Here is an 18,982-nt window from a genome sequence, read left to right as displayed (position 1 = left end):
TTTGCTTTATTTTCCCAGTGTTTCCCAACATTAACTTGTTATATTTTTCATTCATTCATTTGAATAAATATATTTACAGAGCATCTACTATTTGACAGTCACTATTCCAGGCACTGGCGAAGGATCAGAGAGCCAAATGGATATAAAACACTGCTGCCATAAAACTTACATCCTAAAATAATACACCCCCAAACTTACATCCTAGTCAAGTATAAGAATAGTAAACAAGGAAAATAAACTACATACTCTGTTAATAGTAGATCTCAAGGAGAAGAAAGCATAGCTGAGAAGGGGTATGAAGTGTAAGGGTGGGATGGGAGAGCAGCTGATGGGTAAGGTAGGGTGACCAAGGGGGTCTTAGTGAAAAAGTGGTTCTTGAATTGAGACTTGAAGGAGGTGAGGGAGCAAACCTTGGTGTCCCTAAGGACTAGAATGGCATCGTTAGTTCAGGGTCCCTGAGATGGGGGTCTACTTAACAAGTTCAACAAGTAATGAAAGAGGGCAAGGGAGAGAAAAAGACGATGAGGCCGGGGAGGTGAAGCAAGGCAGTCTTTGTAGACCACTGTGGGTACTCGGGCGCATGCACTGAGTGTATCAGGCCACTGAAATGCTTGAGTAGAAAAGCAAGATCGGGTCTGATGTAAGTTTTAATCGTGTCTCTCTGGCTGATGTGTTGAGGAACAGAAAGAAAGTAGATATGAGGGTGGAAGCAGGGAGTCCATTGAGGAGGCTAATTTTCAAGTCTGGAGAAAAGATGATAGTGGCATGTGAACGTTACTGGAATGAGTTGTTGGTACTGGGGCTGGTGAGAAGTGGTCAAATTCTGGGACTATTCAGAGAAAGAATTGAATAAGATTTGCTGACAAACTGGTTTCAGAGATGTAGGGTAGTAAAAAGTGGGTGTTACTGGAAATTGGAGTTCAGCATTAAAACTGCTGATGCCAGAAAAATGGGCACCACTGTGGAAAAAAGAAAAGAGGAAAGCAGGATGTGTATTCAAAGAATGGAGCTCAAAAAGTGGAATCTGGAGCAGGATTCTTAAATCAATCTAACTGATGCTGAGTTTCTTTGGTAAAGGGTCTTTAAGTCCCTTTGTTTATCTCTGAGGATGTTGGTAGTGGTGGTTGGGAGTTGGACTTTCTTTTCTGACATTTGGTGGTATGCTCAGATGATGATGACAAGAAGAATCATCTGAACGTGCATACTTTGCAACAGATTCCAGGATGTTTAGGCCTAGGGTCAAAAAATTTTAAAAAGAAAACAGAAATGAGGACTTCTTAATTTGGGTTCAACATTTAAATTTACACATGTGGTTTGGTAAAAAAAAATACATAGCATAAAAGTGAAAAGAAAGTGAAGTCGTTCAGTCATATCCGACTCTTTGCGACCCCATGGACTGTAGCCTATCAGGCTCCTCTGTCAATGGGATTTTCCAGGCAAGAGTACTGGAGTGGGGTGCCATTTCCTTGATAGCAAACAAAAAGGAAAAGTTGGTACTTCAATGAGGAAGAACCTTTTATTTAAAATTTTCTGCTAGAGCTAATTTAAAAACTAACTCACTGAAAGTAAGAGTGAATTGGAACCATCAGCATAAACTGGTGACTTTTTTTTTTTTTAAGAATGTCTCCTTCTGCATTTTAAGAAATATAAGTAGCCTTTTCTCTGCTGTCAACTTTCTATTCTCAGAGCCATGAAGAACCACTCAACATGCACTCCTGTGCCCAGATTTGGTTTCTAAATACTGTTCTTAAAAGCAATGATGGTCTTCTTGGGAACTAATTGATTCCACGTTTTGTGGCAGGGAAAATAAAAGGGATCAGAAACATTTTGTTGTTAAAAGTAATCATTCTTTGAGTTATCTAGGAAAGTATCAAAATGCCTTCCTTAGGCATTTTAAAATGGAAGGGGAGTCATCAAATTGTAACCATTTAAGCATTAAAGGAAACAAAGATGGTATTAATTGGGAAGAGACTGAGTCTATTGGAAAATGCCATGAACTCAGGAGGAGACTAAAATGAAAAAGATAACCAAAAGTGCAATAAAGCTTTACTATAATGCACAGTTGAATTTTTAAAAATATTGTTTGTAATAAATGCTGTATTTTTGGTCAACACAAAGTTTATGAACCTTACAGGAGAGTTTTGATTAGTAGATTATCAATTACAAATAGGCTTATTTTTCTACAGAGATAAAAACTTAGACAATTTTGTAAAAGAGGAGAAAGTTGAATGGATCAATCTAGTGTAATGTTTGGAAGAATGCATCAAGATTGGTTAATCAAAATACACAAAGTCGGTGAATCCAGGCCGATACAGATCACCAAGATTTTGTAAAGGAACTGACAAAATAAGGACAGGGAAACTACAGAATGTTAATATTTTGCAGCTGAAAAAATGAAGGTTCCCTAAAACACTAATGACCACATAGACAAGGTTTCAGTAATGGTGGGACTGCACATGTCCCATTTCTGTTTGACCTGGCAATATGGCCCTCACCATCTGATTATAAATTATAATGAGAGAAAACAGTACAGTCAGCTCTCAGCGCCAGGGATTCAACAACCTCTGATTGAAAATATTCAGGGAAAAAAATCCCAGTAAGTTCCAAGAAGCAAAACTTAAGTTTGCTGATTGCAGACAACTATTTACATAACACATTGTATGTGGTTTTATAAGTAATCTAGAGATGATTTAAAGTATAAAGGAGGATGTGCCTAGGTTATATGCAAATACTGTGCCATTTTATATATACAGGACTTAAGCATCCATGGATTTTGAGGTGCTTGGGGGTCCTAGAACTAACTAGTCCACATGGGATACCGAGGGACAACTGTAAGTTGTAATTGGAAGTAAAACCAAACTTTTTCCAGCTGCTCTGCCTCAAGGAGGAGTTGGGAGGAAGACTCAGTGCAGCAGAGAGTATGGTCACAAGAGACTGAATCTGTGCAGGAACTTTGAATACTGCAGACCATGTGGTTTCTCTGCAAGGTGTGCTTGCAGCCAGCTTAGATAATATCAAGTGATTGCACCTGTGTATTCGTTGCACTTGTTCTACCTACCATCTAACTGCTTGTCAGGATTGACGCGCTCTAAAGAGGCTTGGAATTATAGCAGCTGTAGCAGCCCACAGCTTAGCCCATCCTCTGCTGTTCTGTTGACTAGGAGGATTGAGACCACAGGTGGGCTAATGGGACTTTTCGGCAAAGTTAATAAGCTAAGCCACAGTAGGACACCAGATGTCGCAGAAATACGTCTTCATTGACAGGCTAGAACAGCTTTTGATTATCGCCAATGGCAAATGCTGAAGAGTAAGAGGTACTGAAATTTGATGACAAAAACAGCACTAATGAAATTATGACTGCAGGATAAAAGTTGAGGCATTTAAGATAAAGATACATCATGTTAGCCCTTAAACAAACATGTTTACTGTAGGTCAAAAAATCCAAAAGATGTTTTGAACTTAGATATTTGGACTTGACAAATAAATGAGATTCAAAGTCACTTCTTTTTGTTATTAACCAACTCTTTCCTCCAAGTTATATACTGAAAAGCCAGAATAGCTCATAAAATTACTTAAATGAATAATGGAATAATGGAAATTATACTTGTCTGTTGCCTGGAATGCAGTCTAACCACGTTGTAAGTAATTTCCCTGTGGTTCACTTTCTGCTAGAACAGAGAGCTACATGTCATGTGTTTTAGAAATGCCAGAAGTGTTTTCTGTCAGAATGTTCATAGAAGATTTGAGGTTTTCAGAACAGAACTGAAAGTATTGTGAGCTTGTTTAATATATAGGGCTTTTGTGTTATTTTTTTAAAACTGTACAATGCATAGTGTATGTGTACTATATTTTAACGTTAAAATTTAAATCATACATTTTGTATTATGTATGTATACTGTATATTATATACAAGGATGTCCATCGACTCTCACCACTCTAGCCACAGGTATCAGAGAAGAAAAAAATTAAAGGAATCCAAATTGGAAAGGAAGAAGTAAAGCTGTCACTGTTTGCAGTTGGCATGATATTATACACAGAGAATCCTAAAGATGCTACCAGAAAACTACTCGAGCTCATCAATGAGTTCAGTAAAGCTGCAGGATACAAAATTAATATTTAAAAATCTGCTGCATTTCCATACAATAACAATAGACCATCAGAAACAGAAGTTAAAGAAACAATCCCATTTACCATTGCATCAAAAAGAATAAAATACCTAGGAATAAACCTACCTATGGAAGTAAAAGACCTGTACTTGGAAAACTATAAGACCCTAATGAAAGAAATTGAACACACAGACAAATGGAGAGATATACCATATTCTTGGATTGGAAGAATTAATATTATTAAAATGATCATACTACTCAAGGCAACACACAGATTCAACATAATCCCTATCAAAATACCAATGGAATATTTTTTCACAGAACTAGAACAAATAATTTTAAAACATATGGAAACACAAAAGACCCCAAATAGCCACAACACTCCTGAGAAAGAAGAACAAACAGGAGGAATCATGCTATCTGGCTTCAGACTATACTACAAAGCTATAATAACCAAAACTGTATGGTCCTGGCACAAAACCAGACACATAGGTCAATGGAACACATAGGTCAGTGGAACAGAATAGAGAGCCTAGAAATAAACCCACACACTTAAGGTTAACTAATCTATGACAAAGGAGGCAAGAATATACAGTGGAGAAAAGATAGTCTCTTCAATAAGTGCTAGGAAAACTGGACAGCTACTTATATAAGAATGAAATTAGTGTTCTCTAACACCATGTATAAAAATAAACTCAAAATGGATTAGATACCCAAATGCACTCTTGGAAGAGTGCATTTGGGTATCTATGCACTATGAAATTCCTAGGGGAAAACATAGGCAGAACATGCTGACATAATTTACAGCAATAGTTTTTTGGATCCATCTCCTAAAGCAAGGGGAACAAAAGCAAAAATAAACAAATGGGACCTAATTAAACTTAAAAGCTTTTGCAAAGCAAAGGAAACTGTGGATAAAAGGAAAAGACAACCTACTGAATGGGAAAAGATACTTGTAGATGATGTGACTGATAAGCAGTGATATCCAACATATATAAATAGTTCATGAAGTTTAACATTTAAAAAATCAACAATCTGATTTTAAAAATTGGCAGAAGAACTGAACATTTTCCTAGAGAGGAAATGCGGATTGCCTTCAGGCACATGAAAAGATGTTCATCGTTGCTAATCATCAGGGAAATACAAATTAAAACAACAATGAGATATCACCTCATACCTGTCAGGATGGCTGTCATCAAAAAAAACACAAATAGTGTTACTGAGGGTGTGGAGAAATAGGAACCCTCCTACACTGTTGGGAATGTAAACTGGTGCAGCCACTGTGGAAAACAGTATAGCAATTTCTCAAAAACTAAAAATAGAACTACCATACGACCCAGCAATTACACTCCTGAGAATACATCCAAAAAGCAAAAAACACGAATTTAAAAGATGCCTGTACCTCAGTGTTGATAGCAGCATTATTTACAGTTGCCAAGATATGGAAGCAACCTAAGTGTCCATCAACTGATGAATGGATAAAGGAGATGTGTTACATAATGGAATACTATTTGGCCATTAAAAAAGAATGAAAATTTTGCCATTTGCAGTAATAGGGATGGACTTGGAGGACATTTGGCTAAGTGAAATAAGTCAGACAGAGAAAGACAAATACTGTTCTTATCACTTATATGTGAAATCTAAAAAAATATAACAAACTAGTGGATAAAACAAGAAAGAACCAGATTCACAGATATAGGGAGCAAACTAGTGGTTACCAGTGGGGAGAAGGAAAGGGGAGGGGCAATATAAGGTTAACGGATTGAAAAGGAGTTACTATGGGATTATATGATACCATAAGTTGTAAATCACTGTAGAATTTAAAGATCTTTTCATTTAACTTAAAAAAAAAGGAAAACCAGACATCTCAAGTTAACAAATTTAGTACTTTACTGTGTATGGGAAGATGGAAGAACCTGGGCTCATTAACATCATTCCTTTGCTCTGCACCTTAACTAGTAAAAAAAATTTTTCAAGTAAATTGTGCATTATGTATATATGCTATATTTTATCATTTGAAATTTTAAAGTAAGCTGGGAAAATATTTGTAAGAGTTTTGAATAAGGGTTGTTTGAAAAATTCAAACATTGAATGATATTTGAATAAGAATTGTTTACTTTTCAAAGAGCTCTTTTTAAAAAATGCAAAAACAGATAAATCCAGAGACAAAATGAAAAGATTTTGTCTTTAGTCTCATAAGTTAATTCTGGAAATGGCAACACACTCCAGTACTCTTGCCTGGAGAATCCCATGGACAGAGGAGCCTTGAAGGCTACAGTCCATGGGGTCCCAACGTCAGACATGACTGAGTTACTTTCACTTTCACATCCTAAGGGAAAAAATCGTATATTCATATAAATATTTAAACACATGGATGGGATCCTTGAGTTGTATGGAGGGTAGGAAATGATTACTGGACACTCAGTATCAGGCACAATGTACAGTTATATGGCACTTGTCTCTGCCTAAAGATGATTTTTAAAATGTACTAGAAACAAGTGGGTGGTTGTGGGGGTTTGGGGTGGAATGAAGGAAGGGAGCAATGTTAGTGAAATTAATGAAGGTGATTAAGAGGTACAGATCTCCAGTTATACAATAAGTATTGAGGATGCAATATACAGCACAAGGAATATGATCAATAATATTGTAATAACTTTGTATGGGGACAGATGGTTACTAAATTTATTGTGGTGTTTGTTTCATACTGTTTGCAAATGTTAAATTATGTAGCACACCCAAGACTACCATACTACTGTACATCAACTATATTTCATTTTTAAACATTTTTTTAATGCATAAATAATGCACTGGAGAATCACACATCAGTCGCTTTTCAAAGACTTCTTTTCCAGAAAAGAGAACCCATGCAAAAACCATCCAAAATCAGAATGGCTATCGCTTTAGCCAAGATCAACCGAGGGACATTAATTCAAGGATTAAACAGCATTTCCAGATCCTCCAAATCAGTTGCCAAGCTTCTGCAACCTCAGCTTGCTTGCCGACTTTTAGAGTTAAGGGCCATATCTCATCGTTTGCTCAAGGAAGTTAATGCACCAAGGCAACCCCTGTATAACATACAGGTAAGTGAACATTGCATTTGCTCAGGATGTGGGTCTTTTTGTAGGAAATATTCTGAAATTGCACAGTATGAAAAATGAAAATGTAGCACATTTGACTATCCTAGATGTAAAACAGTTAGCTAAGAGAAATGAATGTTTGGGCCTTTTTTCAGTGTAGTATATTCTCTGGTTTAAATAAATCTGAAATAGGAAGTAATGCAGACTTTTTTCTCCCTTGTTATTTGATTGAACTAAATGAAACTTTTGATTTCAAATGGTTCAACCTAAATCAGTTCAGTTCATTTCAGTCACTTGGTCGTGTCCGACTCTTTGTGACCCCATAGACCACAGCACACCAGGCCTCCCTGTCCATCACCAACTCCTGGAGTTTACTCAAACTCATGTCCATTGTGGGCTGCCGTCTATGGGGTCGCACAGAGTCAGACATGACTGAAGCCACTTAGCAGCAGCAGCAGCATGTCCATTGAGTCAGTGATGCCATCCAACCATCTCATCCTCTGTCGTCCCCTATAAGCATGCAAATTATCACATATGTCAAACCTAAAAGAAATTCTACAACAAGCCTTAAAAATGACTGTGCCTTGTGTCCTTGTCCCTATAACTTTGTTATATCTCCAATATAATCTTGGTTTGATATAATGAGTATATTTAGCTATAAATTCATTTTGATAGACGTGTCAATGTTCAGGTCTGTTTCAAATTCCATGTTCTGTGTTGTTTTATTGAGGCTCTATTATATTAAGGCGGAGAAGGCAATGGCACCCCACTCCAGTACTCTTGCCTGGAAAATCCCATGGATGGAGGAGCCTGGTAGGCTGCAGTCCATGGGGTCGCGAAGAGTCAGACATGACTGAGCGACTTCACTTTCACTTTTCACTTTTACGCATTGGAGAAGGAAATGGCAACCCACTCCAGTGTTCTTGCCTGGAGAATCCCAGGGATGGGGTCGCACAGAGTCAGACATGACTGAAGTGACTTAGCAGCAGTATTATATTAAGGACAAAAAAGCTCTAAGTTTTTCTAGACCAGCTTCTTTTTTTCTAAACTTTATGGCACACAACTCTGAGTTTTTCAATCTGGGCATTATTCAAAACATTCCTTTGTTAAAATGCGAGTTAAGCCAGAAAGGGTATGTATTAGTTCTTGTAGTCAAACAACCCAGAGTTGAGAAGCTTTCAGGCATAGCTGGATATAGTACACAATACCTTCAGGATCCTCTTTCTTTCTTTGACTCATCTCTTGGTTCAGGTCTCTCTCTGTTGACTCCATTCTTAGACTGACTTTCTCCTCATGGTCACAAGATGATTTGCAGTTGTTCTCAGGGGCTACATCCTTCCAGGTACAATTACAGCAGAAAAGAATAAGAGTCCTTGATCCAACATTCCTGGCTAAGTCCTGAGGTGCACGTTTAGAGACTGACTTTCCTCTAAACCAAAGAAATGGGGTGCATTGACTGGTCTAGGAATTGACTACTGCGTCATTCCTAGAGTAGGGGTTGCGGCCCCATTCAGACAAAGCCACTTACGGATGGGGAAAGAATGAACCCTCAAACAAAAATGCATTGTTTTGAGATGAGAAAATGGATGATGAGTGGCTAAAATAAACAAAATATTATATAGGAATCTCTCTTTAATCAAAGATTTTTGACATTTCCAGAAAGCATCAGCTATTTCAACTATGAATTGCCTGAAACAGCATTTATAAAAGGCTCCTTTATAATATCAGAAGTTTGAGAAAGTAAAAAATGGTTTCTGTTTTGTTGACCATCAGATTTCTAAGCACTATAAGGCTTATTCCTGTGTCTTTAGATCCTCGGGAAAAAACATAGCTGAACGGTATTAAATTCCCACTGAAATATCTTCCTGAATCTAATGTTTTGCCTTGCTCTTTGCTTGCATTGCTAGACCCACAGTTCCTACAGAGTTGATATAAGAACTGTTCTTTGCAGAATATTGCTGTATTTATTATGAAATAATGTTTAAAGACACTGTCCATTATTGTTATTCAGAGTCTTTTCTCCTCCTCTTTGCTAAGTTAAACTATGAAGAAGCTGAGATTTTACTCTATTTACTAGGTAATGAGTTAGTGTGCCGTATCTCCATCATGGAGAGGAACCTTGAAATCAAGAGATTCATCTTTTTATAGGAATGCTGGCTCATCTGCCGCGAGAGAGAAAGAGAGAGAGAGAGAGGAGAAGCATATGTCTCTGGAGCGGAAGGAAAAGGCTTTCTCTTAGTGCCCTGCGTCATGTCTTGAGAAGTACATCGCTAGATCTTTACAAAGGAACATACCTTCTCTAGCTGCCAAAGTTGTTTGCTATTCAACCATATCCTTTGCCCAGAAGGCCCAATCTGTACAGGAACGAGAGACATTCATGGAGAATTGTCTCCCAGTACTCATGAGAATTCAAGGGCAGAAAAAAAATTTCTGCTTCCAGTGGAATTGGGGTTTCCTTCTATCCAGTGAAGAGAACGATATCGAATGGATCCTTTACCACTGAGCCGCCTGGAGAGACCGAAGCACTGAGTGTGTCTGCGCTCGGTCGCTCAGTCATGTCTGACTCTTTGCAGCCCCGTGGACTGGATGTAGCCTGCCAGGCGCCTGTGTCTATGGAATTTTTCAGGCAATATTGGAGGAGGCTGCCATTTCCTCCTCTTCCCCACCTAGGAATTGAACTTGCGTCTCTTGCGTCTCCTGCATGGGCAGGTGCTGCCACTAGAACTACCTAGGAAGCCCACAGCTATGGTACTATGGCTTATTATTTTAACCTCTTCGTGGTATTCCATCACAAGAAAGAAGAATCCACAGTTTATCTATTACTGGACAGATGGACAGTTTAGTTTCCAAATTTTTTACATTGCTAACAGTGCTTCAGTGAACACTCTTGTAACTGAGTCCATGTCCGTACATTGAGACGTTTCTCCAGGACTGCTGCGTCATGAGGAATGAACAGCTTCAATTTTATTAGCTGTTATCAAAATGCTTCCCAAGTGGCGCTAGTGGTAAAGAACCCGCTTGCCAGTGTAGGAGACATGCGTTCGATCCCTTGGTCGGGAAGAGTCCCTGGAGAAGGGCATGGCAACCCCCTCCAGTATTCTTGCCTGGAGAATCCCATGGACAGAGGAGCCTGGTGGGCTACAGTCCGCAGGGTCACAAAGAGCCGGACACGACTGAAGCAACTTAGCACGTGCACACACAGTCTTGGAAGCCTTTGTGATTCTTTAATCTGAGGATAATTTCTTCAATTCTGGAAAACTTTCAGCCATTATGTCTTCAAATATTGCCTCCTCATTTTCTCTAATCTCATTCCAGAACGCCTACTAAACACACTTTTGAATCTTCTCATTTTAGTCTTTATGTCCATTTACCTTTCTTGTATTATCCTTTATCTCTTTTTGATACATCTGAATAATTTCCTCTGATTTGTCTTCCAGTTAACCAACTCTCTCCAGCTCTAATATGCTCTTTTACTTATTAAATGTATTTTTAAGTTCCAGACATTATATTTATCATTTCTAGAAGTTCTGTAATATTTGGTGTTTCCCCCAAATTTGTACTTTTTAAAAAGCATCCTTTTATAGAATTATTTCTTTTTAATAACCACTTTAATTTAAACATATTATTTATGATCTTTTTAAAGATTATTATTTATGATCTTTTTAAAGATTATTCTTTGAGATTTAGGGGGATTGCTAATCTTTCTGTCTATTGTGATCTATGTTGTGTCTACTCATCATTTTGTTTCAATTGAAAATTTTTCTTCAGTAAGACTTTTTTAAAAATAGAAATACCTTCTGGCCTTGGGGATACAACAGTTTCTCTGGAGAATTTTGCTTGTGCTCTGGAGGGGTCAGTCCCTGGTGGGGATCTGCTTTCTCACCTTTTTGGTCTGGCGGATGCAGTTTTTCTAGTCCCCCATTGCAGCTCTACAAAGGCCTGACCTCACCTCATGCGCATCCAAGTCTCATCTTCATTCTGTTTATTAAAACTTAAGCCCTCAGTCCTTATTTCAGGATCCAGTAACATCCCCATTCCTGAGACGTAAGATCACACACTTACTGCTTGGCTTTTAGTTCCTGACATGGGAAGATTTATCCCTTCCTTCCTCCTCCTCTTTCATGTTCTATAAACTCAGCCTGGTATTACATTTTTTGATTTTGATTTACATAGAATTTATAGGGGTTTTTTTGGTGAGAGGTTCCCCACTGGCTCAGTCTGCCACATTGCTGGAACCAGGTGTCCTTCAGGTTTACTTCTTAATATCTTTTACAGATTGTAAGATGGTTAACTTTCTTTTTGGAAGTGAAATGTAATTCTACCCTTTTTCACTCACTTAATGCAAATTTACTGAAACCATGACGTAAAATCACGAGTGTAGGTACTCAGTTCTGTTCAGTTCAGTTCAGTAGCTCAGCCATGTCCGACTCTGCGATCCCATGGACTGCGGCATGCCAGGCCTCCCTGTCCATCACCAGCTCCTGGAATTTACCCAAACTCATGTGCATTGAGTCAGTGATGCCATCCAACCATCTCATCCTCTGTCGTCCCCTTCTTCTCCTGCCCTCAATCTTTCCCAGCATCAGGGTCTTTTCAAGTGAGTCAGCTCTTCGCATCAGGTGGCCAAAGTATTAGAGTTTCAGCTTCAACATCAGTCCCTCCAGTGAACACCCAGGACTGACCTCCTTTAGGATAGACTGGTTGAATCTCCTTGCAGTCCAAGGGACTCTCAAGAGTCTTCTCCAACACCACAGTTCAAAAGCATCAATTCTTCGGCACTCAGCTTTCTTCACAGTCCAACTCTCACATCCATACATGACCACTGGAAAAACCATAGCCTTGACTAGACGGACCTTTGTTGGCAAAGTAATGTCTCTGCTTTTTAATATGGATTCATAAATGTCCTGTGGACTATAGGGATGATGGGCAAGTAAGCCGTGACCACTGGGTGTGCTGAGTGCATGATGAAAGTGTGCGAAGTGGACTATGGAGGCAACAACAAGGGGGAAATAATTCCTAAGAGTAGTCGGTGTAGTCTCCCTAGAAGATGATACTGGATCTGAGCCTAGGAGGAAGGGAAATTATCCCAGTGAAGAAGTAGGAGAATTGTTTGTGAAAGAGGACAATGTATATTAAGAAGCTGAGGCAAGAGCATGACTTACGTAGGCAATGTAAGTAGTTCCACATGGCTGAAGTGAGACAAGTGGAACAGTCCCAGGTCAGAGCTGCTGGGGTCCTCGAGGGTTAGGAGTGAGGAGGAAGCTTTTCGAGGGTAATGTGTATTAGCTAGGGTGGAAATTCAGAATTGCCACTGAAAGGAACCGAAGTTGTAGCAAGGAAGAAAACATATATCAAATCTGAAAGTCTCAGTGAGGATAGACGTAGAAGCGTGAGTAGTGAAGTTTAGCGGCCTGGAGAATCCAAGGAGCAGCAGAGTAACGTGTGAGGTGTGGTGGAGGTCAGCGGGTTGGTCTGTGAATGGAATGTATCCATGGAACCAGACTGTGCCTAGAGGTCAATGGCATATCAGAGTTCAGCTTACCCAGAGTGGACTCCAGCCTGAATTCCTTCAAGAATGGTCAGGCTGCCTGTGTCAAGATGGAACTCTGTGGTGTGTGAAAATAAAAGGAGTGAAATGTGGAGAGCTGGGGTCAGGCCTGTCCAGCTGGCCGTCTTGTTGAGAGACTTCCTTGGCACCTGTCTCTGTGGGTCCCCAAACCGTTCCCTGTTGTGCAGGGCTGAGGTTAGTGATATACCTGCTTCTTCTACAGGGGGCCTTAGGAATGGAAAACTGAGAATTTCTTGGTGATTTTCAGTGTCCCCAGCAGCAATACTTACAGAATGCTATATCTGCTTAGCCTTGGAAGCTGCCTGCCCGAGTGAAGCCTGCAGCTGCTCTAGGCTGCAGTGACCTACATAATCAGCTTGGATGTTGACTTCAGCCAAGACACGTCAGCTCCCAGACACATTTGCTGACTTTGGCACCCCAGCGCAGGGCCACAGGACCAGAAGCTCTGTCTATGATAGAATCTTCTGTATAGTGACTTTAGAGGTGTTTGCTTCTACTTTGGACACATTCTCTGGAGTGGTGTAGTCAAGAGATGGGCAAACTAACTCTTAGCCTCAGGAGTGCCTGTGGCATAAGTGGACCCCAGGGGAGTGTTGCTCCTTTTTTCAAGATGAAGAATCACAGAGGCTTACCTAAGTAAAGTTTCTTCCTCGCCCTCAACCCTCCAAGGTAGACTCCAGTTTGGGGTTTGTAAACCTCATAAATAGCAGGAACTTCTTTACTTCCTTGAAGGGCTTGCCACGAGTCTATCTTGGGTGGTGTAATTCAAGACTCGATGGGGGGAAAAGGACAATTCCTGGAAAGCAGAAGTATTGGAATCTTGAAGACATACTTTGGCAGGTTGGCCAAGAGGGTGAGACATTTGAGCTTTTATAGGACCACCCAAATTAAGAGCTCATTCAAGGGTAATGCTCCACAGGCTGTTAATACTGGCGCACTGTTGTTTAATCATTAAGTCGTGTTCCATTCTTTCACGACCCCATGGACTGTAGCCCACCAGTCTCCTCTGTCCATGGGATTTTCCAGGCAAGAATACTGGAGTGGGTTGCCATTTCCTCCTCCAGGGGATCTTCCTAACCCAGAGATTGACTCCATCTCTTAGATTGCAGGTGGATTCTTTACCACTGAGCTATCTGGGAAGCCCCAATACTGGGATAAACAAAGTCAGAAAGGTTTCTTTCCTGTGGATTGCTAGGAGTCTTCCCTGCATTCATGAGTATTGTGGGTTGCTAAGCAAGTAGCTTTTCCAAACTTAAAGGAAACACTTTTTTCTGGACCTGTAAAAGCAGTGTTTCTTCCAACACTTATTTGTGAATCACTGAGAAAGAGTTTCCCCTATAACTCCTTTGATATTTTATCAAGATGGTTTTGGACAATATAGATTAAGTTGGACCTGGTAATTCTCCAACCTTCAGGTTATCTGTAAGTATATCTCTGTTTTCTAAGCTGCTTATAGTCTGCTTTTTTGTGTGATTTATCTCATTGTTAGTGAAAATAAGATGAATATAGACACTTCTTCCATGAGACAAGGCAGTCAAAATTATATGGGAGATGTAGAACAGGAAATTATGTGGGAGAAATTTAAAACTGAAATGTTTTTACTTGTTGAAATATCCATATATCTTATATGTTATTACCAAATTGAAAAAGGAAATATATGGATATAATAGTGATATCACAATACTTTTAAATGCAAATGAAATAAAAATCATGTAACAACAAGGTTAAGATAAAATTTTTGAAACCAGCCAAGACAGTCTAGACAAAGCCTCCCTTTTCCCAAATTTCTCCAGTTTGTTTATCTCAGTTTTTGCCATATACTATTCCTGCCCATAGCAAACCAAAAATGAAACAGTGTGGTTTATAATATGAAAAACATGTATTGCAAGTGAGTCATAAAATGGAAAAATGGCTACTTAGCCAGTAGCCACATAAATTTTGCAGGATATGTATTTTTACAGGGGTGATTTATTACAGTAACAGCAAATATTTATTAAAAGCATTAAAATGGTAAAAAAGTTACCCCCAGGCAATATACAGATTTGTCATTCAGAAGCATAACATATATCAAATACATATTTATTTCTAAACTAATCCATTTTAATTACTTTTAGGTGAAGGACAAAAATCTGAAAAAGAAAGATGCAGTGAAACAGAAACAGTAATTTTCCTTGCATGCACACCCCATTTTTATTTTTATTGTATATGACCTACCAATTATTGGACCTTCCATTACATCCATATATTCACAAACTCATGAATATTTTACTCTACTACGAGGCATTCTGTTGGCGTGTATCTGATTTCCTTCCTAACATCTGCTCCCTACTTACAGAGTTTGTCTCCTTTAGCCTAATAGTGGGATTCAAAGGCATGGTATCCATCTGAGTCTTTCAGTAAGAGTGAAAGAGTAGCAGCAGCTTCATTTCCTGGAAGCGCTTCCCAGAAGCCAGGAAGTCTGGGAAGTTTTCCAGACTGACATATGGAGAGAGTGGGCTAAAACTGCCCACTGTGTGTAGGAGCTAGTACGGCCTGAAGGGTGGAGGTAAGAAGGAAAACGCCCCTCCCTTGTCCCTCTTCACTCCACCATCTCTCAGCTACTATGCTAGATAGCATTGTTGGCTTCAGCTTTCCATACATCGCTTGAGAGGAGAAGGGAGATTGTGATGGACACCTTTGTTCTTCCGTAAGGACAGCAGTAAGCAAAAACTGAGTATAATAAGCACTTAGAGCAGGACCTGGGATACAGCGCCATATAAGTGTCCGCTCAATAAAATGCTACCACATGTTCTTCAGAGGCACCATTTAAAAGGCTGCAGCATTACTATTGGGTGGATACACATAATTTACCTAGCCATTCTGCTACCATTGTTTCAGTTTTTCAGTGTTATAACCTTTTAATCCAACCAGTCCATCTAAAGGAGATCAGTCCTGAAGGTTCATTGGAAGGACTGACGTTGAAGCTGAAACTCCAATACTTGGGCCACCTGATGCAAAGAACCAACTCATTGGAAAAGACCCTGATGCTGGGAAAGATTGAAGGCGGGAGGAGAAGGGGACGACAGAGGATGAGATGGTTGGATGGCATCACCGACTCAATGGACATGAGTTTGAGTAAACTCCAGGAGTTGGTGATGGACAGGGAGGCCTGGCGTGCTGCAGTCCATGGGGTCGCAAAGAGTCAGACACGACTGAGCGACTGAACTGAACTGAACCTTTTAATGATCATATATATATGTATATACCGTTCTCATTTGTGTGCAATTTTATGGTATTCTTGCCTGGAAAATGCCATGGGCGGAGGAGCCTGGCAGGCTACATACAGTTCATGGGGTTGCAAAGAGTTGAACATGACTGAGCCCCTTCACTTCATTGTGCATTTACATGATTTTATATTTACATCCTATACCTTTGGGGAGTTTTTGAAGCCTCTGAGTGACTTGGCTCTTCAGAGAAGTATGACTAACTGCCCCTTCACTGCTAAAGGGGAAGGGAATGTTCTTCCTAATGTCATCATTTCACATCCTTATAGCCCAAAGCCACAGAGGTGGCCTAGTATAAGAGTTACAGTTCCCTTAAACTGAATATATTGTAGTGAGGCAGGGACACATTCTAGAAGCAAGAAAAATCTGAGAGACAAACTATTAGTGTAAACCTCTACATTTCAAAAAGCATGCTGGATATGAGCGCAAAGTATTTGCTGAGGCTTAATGATCATCTAAGATTAACGCTGGCCTTCAGCAGGCTCATGATTAACATTTCCAGGCAGGTCATTAATCTCCAGGAAATGCCCAGTATTTTCATTGCTGTTTGCTTAATTGAAGAGGTGAATAATTTAGTAAAGGATGACTCCATGAATTTCAACAAAGACTGTTTTTCTAATAAGGACAGCAGCACCCCCTAGTGAGCGCACTTGGTAAACGTCAAAAACTAAAAATCAGATTTTGGAAATGGGAGATTTTTTTTTAATAGATTTGTCATAGGTTTTAATTAGCAAAAGAAAGTATCTTTTTGTAAAGGAGGAAGACATTATATTTTCAAAGTGTGAGAAAACTCAGATCTAAAGTAGATGACTATCAATATTTGAATTCTCATTTTACAATAACATTATAAGATTTAACATTGTAACATTGAAAATTTTTTGTTTTAATAAGAAAACTCATTTGTTTTTTCAGGTCAGAAAGGGATCTTTGTTTGAAATCATTTCTTTCCCAGCAAAGACTGCTTTAACTAGCATAATGTGCGCTTCATATGCAGCACTCATTTATTTGGTAAGTTAAGAAAATAATTAGAATCTGGAAATATAATTATTTTATGTAAAGAAATACTGTATAGTCTATTCTTAAACCAAGATATTATTCTCTTATTACACAAAATAATTTTACATTAAAAATTACATTTCTAAGGAGCCAGGTCAATTCACCAAAGACTAAGTTGCTTAAGTAATAAAACTTATTTTACTTTAAAAAAAATTTATTACTATTTGGTCAAAACATTTTGGTTCTGCTTTCATTAGCTTACAGGTGTTTTGTTTCTGCCATTGTGCCATGGTTGGTTAAAGTTCAGCTTTTGTTTTTTGAATTACAAAAGTGTTCATTAAAAAGTATGACAAAAATATACAGACTATATAAATTATAAAGTTATTTTCTTTTAATTCATTGCCATTTATATTTACCTTTAATTGAAAAAAATTACAACATAAAGAAAAGTACACAGCTTGATGAATTATCAGAAAATCTATTAATTGATGTATCATATGGATCAAGAAACAAAACATTATACTATCATTCTAGAAGCCTCTTTCTTGCCTCCTTATGATCACTAACCTCTTCTGTAAAGGCAAGCACTACTCTGACTTCTAATGGCATAGTCAGTTTTGACTTGTATATAAATGAAATCATATACTATGTTCTTCTGGAGGTCTTGTATTCCTCAACATTATCATTGTGAGATTCATTTGTTGCCTAGAGCAGGAGCTTGTTGACTGTCACTGCTATACAGTATTCCACTGATTAAATATACAACTATCTGTTCTATTGTTGAATATTTAGATTAGTTAGAACTTTGGCTATCGTGAATAGGTTGCTGTGAATGTTCTTGTACATATGTTTGGGTGAAATGTCTGGACTGTAAGACTTTGCATATGTTTGTCTCTAGTAAATATTGCCAAAGTTTTCCAAAATGTTTTAACAGTTCATTCTAGCAGATTATGAATCCCAGTTGCTCTGTATCATCACTAACATTTGGTATTATCAATCTTTTCTGGTATAGCCATTTTTGTGTGTATGTAGTACTATCATATTGTTTTTAATTTGCATTTTATTGATTATTAAGACTGAATACCTTTTTTATACATTAATTGGATATCCTCTTTTGTTAATTTCTGTTAGTCTCTTCTCATTTTCCTACTTGGAGTTGTCCATTGGTTTATTATCAATTTGTACTTTTAACTATATTATTGGAACAAGACCTTTTTTCGGTTGAATCTGGGCAGATTTATTTTACTCTGTGACTAGCCTTTCATTTTTAGGAGTGCCTTTTAAATCAGAAGTTCTTAATTTTAATGAAGTCTCATTTATTAATCTTCTTTATATTAAGTGCTTTTTATGTCTTAATTAGGGAATCTTGACTTACATCCTAGTCATGAAACTGCTCCCTCTGATAAATCCTGGGAGCTTTGTTATTTTGCCTTTCACTGTTAGAGTTATAACACATCTGGAGTTGGTATGAGGCAAGGGTCATATTTCCCCTCCGTGGGCATCTCATTGTGCTGTGCTGTGCTTACTCGCTCAGTTGTGTCCGACTCTCTGCAACCTCGGACTGCAGCCCGCTAGGCTCCTCTGTCCACGAGGATGCTCCAGGCAAGAATTACTGGAGTGGGCTGCCATGCCCTCCTCCAGGGTATCCTCCCAACCCAGGGATTGAACCCAGGTCTCCTGCACTGCAGGTGGATTCTTTACCATCTGAGCCACCAGGGACGCCCAGTTGATCCAACTCAATTTATCAGGGAAAAAAGTAAACCTCTTTCCTATTGCCCCAGAACACCTTTTTTAAGATAAATTAAATGTCCTTATATATGTAGGTCTGTTTATATTCTCTTTGTTCTAGTCAACTATCTGTCTATTCTTATACCAACTCAACACTGTATTATTTACTGGCGCTTTACATTAAGTCTTCATAACTGGTAAAATAGGTTCTCCTTCCAATCTATGAACGTGGTATATTTCTCT

At 38.7% G+C, this 18,982-nt stretch overlaps 1 protein-coding gene across 3 annotated transcripts in view; it reads left to right on the top strand.

Annotated features, from left to right (window-relative positions):
- The window catches only part of SPATA9 (spermatogenesis associated 9), a 53,369-nt gene that overhangs the window by 31,175 nt on the left and 3,212 nt on the right, over positions 1-18,982 (top strand). For all 3 annotated transcript variants that reach the window (XM_070465840.1, XM_070465841.1, XM_020889539.2), the window contains 2 exons: positions 6,959-7,186; positions 16,928-17,023. In XM_070465840.1, coding sequence (XP_070321941.1) covers positions 6,959-7,186; positions 16,928-17,023 — 324 coding nt within the window. The remainder of the gene's footprint in view (positions 1-6,958; positions 7,187-16,927; positions 17,024-18,982) is intronic.

The sequence above is a fragment of the Odocoileus virginianus genome, chromosome 3 (genome assembly GCF_023699985.2).
Source record: "Odocoileus virginianus isolate 20LAN1187 ecotype Illinois chromosome 3, Ovbor_1.2, whole genome shotgun sequence".
In the NCBI taxonomy this organism is placed as follows: Eukaryota; Metazoa; Chordata; class Mammalia; order Artiodactyla; family Cervidae; genus Odocoileus; species Odocoileus virginianus.
Note: the sequence above shows the minus strand (reverse complement) of the source record. Positions and strands in the feature narration are given on the sequence as shown.